Genomic DNA, 5,000 nt, shown 5'->3' on the forward strand with positions numbered 1-5,000 from the left:
TATTCAATAGGTTTATGTATATATATTATATGTATATATATATATATATATATATATATATATATATATATATATATATATATATATATATATATATATATATATATATATATATATATAATATATGTATATATGTATATATATATATATATATATATATATATATATATATATATATATATATATATATATAAAGTGTGTGTGTGCGTGTTTGTGTGTATGAAAATATTTCACTTTGTAATTTTGATGGTTTTGCGTATTTCTTAATGAATATATCTAAAACCCACCTTACATTCATATTCACTCCACATCTACTCAGTACTGTTCCTGGTTCCAAAACTTTATAATGGATATATTAGTAAATATACAGAAACTGTATAGTGTTAATCTGCATCATCTCTATAAACAAAAAAACAATGAAGATGGACATTATGAAAAACAAAATGTAATTCTTGAAAGCTTTGAAATTAAAATCCACTCTAACTTTTCACATCATATTGATGACTTTTATCCTCCCTCAGCAATATTTCATGTTATATTCTTCAATATCATTTAGTAACTACAATCCACTGTTTTATACCATATAATTTGTAGTTGTGTCTTAGGTTCTTACTAAAGCTATTGTTTTCTTAACAGGGAATCCTTCAAGAGTTTTCTAAGTTGCTGTCGACATTTACGGAGGGACGGGCATGGCTTCGAGATGTCACTGTGATATTACCAAATAAGTGGAAGGCCGAGGAGCTCCCTTGTCCTTATCTGTCACCTCTAGTTACAACTTCAGAACTCCCAAATGTGCACATCAAAGTCACAGCTCCTCATCCTATCTTCGGATCCCTACCTTGGACACAACAGACGCAGGGATGTAAAAAGGAAGGAGATTTTATCCAGATGGGGAGTGATTTTCTTCTATCCAGTAGTGCTAGTGCATTTACACGAATGGCCGAGCTGTTGATTGAGGAGTGGGTCAAATTCCGCTGGGGTACGTTTGAGGAGAACGGCTTTAGGGGCGACCCCTTGTACCCTGAGCTCTTTCTTGACCCACATAACAACAGAGTTAGGCCAAACACTTGTAACAGTCTCCGAGCCGATTTCAGCCCCATATGTCCACTGAATTCTCATACTCCTGAGGCTCCAACAAAGCAAAATGCTATGTGTAAAGGAGAAGCGGCCTTAGATGTAATTTTCCAATCGCAAGACTTTCAAGAAGAAAGGTTTGTATGTTTTGATATTTATCCAAGACGAGCTTTCGGTATTTAAAGTTGATTAGATTTTTTTTCATTAAATTGATTTTAAAAGTTCTTAATATATAATCAGTTTTATAATTGAAGACTCTCTTAGCATAGCTTTTGAAGGACACAATTGTAGTTACTGATCCTATTGCTTATTATCTCTCCTCAGAAACAAGCCACCAAATGCATCAAATAATCTAGGGCCTTCCTTAACTTACATGAAAGAAAGTCCACCACAGATGGTTCTGGTGGTAGAGGATACTGCTGCTATGAATCTACAACAGAGATGGGAATTCATACGTAAAGCAGTCCGTCATGTCATGGTTTATGATGTGCCAGATGATGCACATGTCGCCGTTGTCATCTTTAATTCAATTGCCAAGACAACAGCTCCTCTAATAAAAGTAGATTCTTATTCAGATATCCGTCAGCGCATTGGAGCATCTCTTCCCAGAAATCCATCAACTGTACCTGAAAGCCAGAAGTCCATTTTACACGGCTTTCATGAGGCGATGAAGGTTCTTAGTAATAGTCCATTTGGGTTTATGGGGGGAAAGGTAATTTTAGTAACTACAGGTAATGGGTTTACATCAACTACTGATATTGATGGGATGATGCACTTGGCTGTCTTAAGCAGAATAAGAATTGATACTATTTTCTATCCTTTAACGGAACATCGTTCCTTTATCACCGATGCCAGCAATCTGAAGTCAGTGGTTGCAATGACAGGAGGATCATCCTATTCTGTTATGGACGAAGGAGTTGGGAAAGATTCTAAGATAGGGATGATGGTTGGTCTCATAAATGCACTCTTCAGTACCATGCGGTACAGTCCTCCTTTAAGATCTCCGAATGAGTCAGTTCTTGTTCATAGTCAATCTTACCAAGGTGGTATTACATTGATGGCCGAAGGATCTTTTATAATTGATGAATCCTTTGGACCAGATTTCCGGTTTTCTGTCTTTTATTATGACTTGAACCATGTAGGAAATATTGTCCAACTGAAATCGCCAACTGCAAAGGTAATAGATAGTATCAACACAAAAGAAGACAGTGATGCCAATATAGTTTATTTTAAAGTCCTTGAAGCTGAAAGAGGATATTGGCACTATCAAGTTGAAAATCGAGCCGATTCACACCAGGCACTTCATATTCAAGTGACATCGACTGAAAGTAACATTAGACAAATTGTATTGAGACTGTGGAGCAACCATCACCTAAATGTAATAAACATGACTGACTTATCGACACCAGTAATTATATATGCGGAGGTGAAAGAAGGCCCCTATCCCATTTTGAATGCAAAAATCACATGTAAACTACAAAGACTAGGAATCAATGTCTCTGGGAGTAGTTACAACTCATTAACTTTTGATCTTCTCGACAATGGAAATGGAGGTGATTTATAGTTTTTTAATCTTTTTGCTATTGATATAAGGGTGTAGGTTATTTTAAAGTGTACATATAATTTAAAAAGCAAATTTAAATTTTAAAGGTTATTTTGATGAGTAAAGATTTAAACTAATCCGAATGTCGGAAAACATTTATTGATTGAACCAGAAATATTTGTACGTTTAAAATTCTTAGCCAGTATGCAATGATAATATATACCTGTCCGTTATATCATATCATCCTTGCTATTTTCTATTATTGTTTTTATTATGATTAGGAATTCTATATCAAGATATGAGATACTCTGGGCTTACTTTCCCATATAATAGATAAAAAAAACTAAATTATTTAAAATTTTTAACTATATTTTTAAGAGTATTTGAATTTAACTTAACAATCAAACATGCTTTGTTGGGTGTGGGGGCAAATTTATATGTGCCAATTCATTAATAATCAATTTAATATAATATGATTTTACATTATAAGCCTTATTTGTTTCTAATATTATTTTTACGCTACTTTTCAGACCCTGACATAACAGGAGATGATGGAGTTTATTCCCGATACCTTCCATCCGTATACGGAAATACAGGATATTACCAGCTGAGTGTTACGGCTGATAACAACGGTGATTATGCTCGGTATCCTTCAGATATTGACCGAAAACAGCATAGTCAATCGAGTCAAAGAGAGAGAGTTAGATGCTGTGGAAGTAAACTTTCATACAAAGACTTGAAACCTGTCAGACCATTTCAACGGTCTTTAATCTACGGTGTCTTAGATATTACGTCCTTATCATCAGGCATCGACTTGTTACCACCAAACCGAATTCTAGATCTTCGTTCAGAGATGAATCGAACTACATATATAATGGGTCTGCACTGGACAGCCCCTGGAGATGATTATGACAATGGTCGAGCACATTTCTATGAAGCAGTTATTGCTAATTCATGGGAGGATGCTAATGATTTTGAAGGTGAACTCTTTAATGATTTGCCTTCTCCAAAATATTCTGGAAGAGAGCAACATACAACTATTAAAGTAGAAAGATATGAGCAAATTGTGTATGTGGCTATTCGTGCTGTAGACGAATCCGGAAATCGAGGTTCTGTGAGTAACATAGCGGCAGAATGGGTTCCTGCACCCCCTACAAAACCTCCTGTTGTTATCATACCTATGACACTACAGCCTTCAACTAACAATGCTCAACCTCTTGGAAGTGAAGAAACGGTGCCTCAGAAAGTCAATAGTATCAGTTTAGAACTGATAATAATTATCATAGGCTCAATTTTTGGATTTTTATGCATTGTGATTGTACTTGTTGCGCTATTTTACTTTCATATTACCCGTCGTCGTGACCAATTAAAAAGTGAAGATGATAAAGCTGCAGAATCTAGACTTAACGTTGATACGAATAACGATTCTTCTCAGTCTGTTCAGGCCTCTACAGAGAATGTTACTAAGAACGAGGATTCAAATACTGAACAACCTCTTTCCCCAACACTTTCTTGTTCAGCTGCAGAATCTTTGCCAATGCATCCATGTCAAATGCTTCAGAGAGGACCTTCAGTTGAGGTTATGGAACCTCGGTCGTGTTTTCAGATCTGCCAAGACCCTTTCCCTGATATTGTTCATATGTCTAGTTCTTCCTGTCAACTTGCTCAAGCCTCCCCATCTGTACAATCAAATCTTACCCCTCACCAGTCTCCCTACACGAAAGAAACCTTATTCAATTATCCAAGTCCTTCTCACTTTGAATATCCCAATCCTACATCTCCTTATAATTCCTGTGTGATGTCCTCATTTATGCCTGAAACATCAACAACTAACACTCAAGCGATGCCAACTGAGTTCACTGAAATTGCTTATCAGGCTGACATTTCCTGCCCAGCTCAGCTTACTTGTACCCCAGTAAATACTTTCTGTACCCCAATGCAATCCCCTTTATGTGGCCCTTCTTTAGGTGTAGCCTCTTCAAGTCACCAAGGAAATGTTTACTGTGGTGCAGCTTACCCCATGTCCTATGGGCCTTGCACAAATACATCTCAAGTTTTTCACCATACAGATTCATTTTGTTCTCCTATGTCTTCACTCTCGTATGGAGCTTATCAAACTCAAGCTACATGTAGTCATCAGGGAACTCCTCCTGTATGTAATACAGCACCCATATTCTCTTATGATATAAGTTCAAATAACCAACCGTGTAGTGAACTTAAAAACCCAGTGAGTGAGTCGGAACAACTAGCTACAAGTGTCTCAGGCCTCAGTGATGCCTCTGATGAACAATTAACTTCTCTAGTTGCCAGAATCTCACCACCTGCCCCATTTAAACCTTCCCCAGAAGACTGTGTTACTACTGTATCATCCACTGTTATATAC

At 36.5% G+C, this 5,000-nt stretch overlaps 1 protein-coding gene across 1 annotated transcript in view; it reads left to right on the top strand.

Moving 5' to 3' along the window:
- The window catches only part of LOC137639840 (calcium-activated chloride channel regulator 1-like), a 90,653-nt gene that overhangs the window by 85,011 nt on the left and 642 nt on the right, over positions 1-5,000 (top strand). Inside the window, exons 2-4 of the mRNA XM_068372080.1 lie at positions 637-1,211; positions 1,399-2,627; positions 3,148-5,000. The exon at positions 3,148-5,000 is cut by the window's right edge and continues 642 nt beyond it. Coding sequence (XP_068228181.1) covers positions 637-1,211; positions 1,399-2,627; positions 3,148-5,000 — 3,657 coding nt within the window. The remainder of the gene's footprint in view (positions 1-636; positions 1,212-1,398; positions 2,628-3,147) is intronic.

Source organism: Palaemon carinicauda, chromosome 4, assembly GCF_036898095.1.
Source record: "Palaemon carinicauda isolate YSFRI2023 chromosome 4, ASM3689809v2, whole genome shotgun sequence".
NCBI classification, from domain to species: domain Eukaryota; kingdom Metazoa; phylum Arthropoda; class Malacostraca; order Decapoda; family Palaemonidae; genus Palaemon; species Palaemon carinicauda.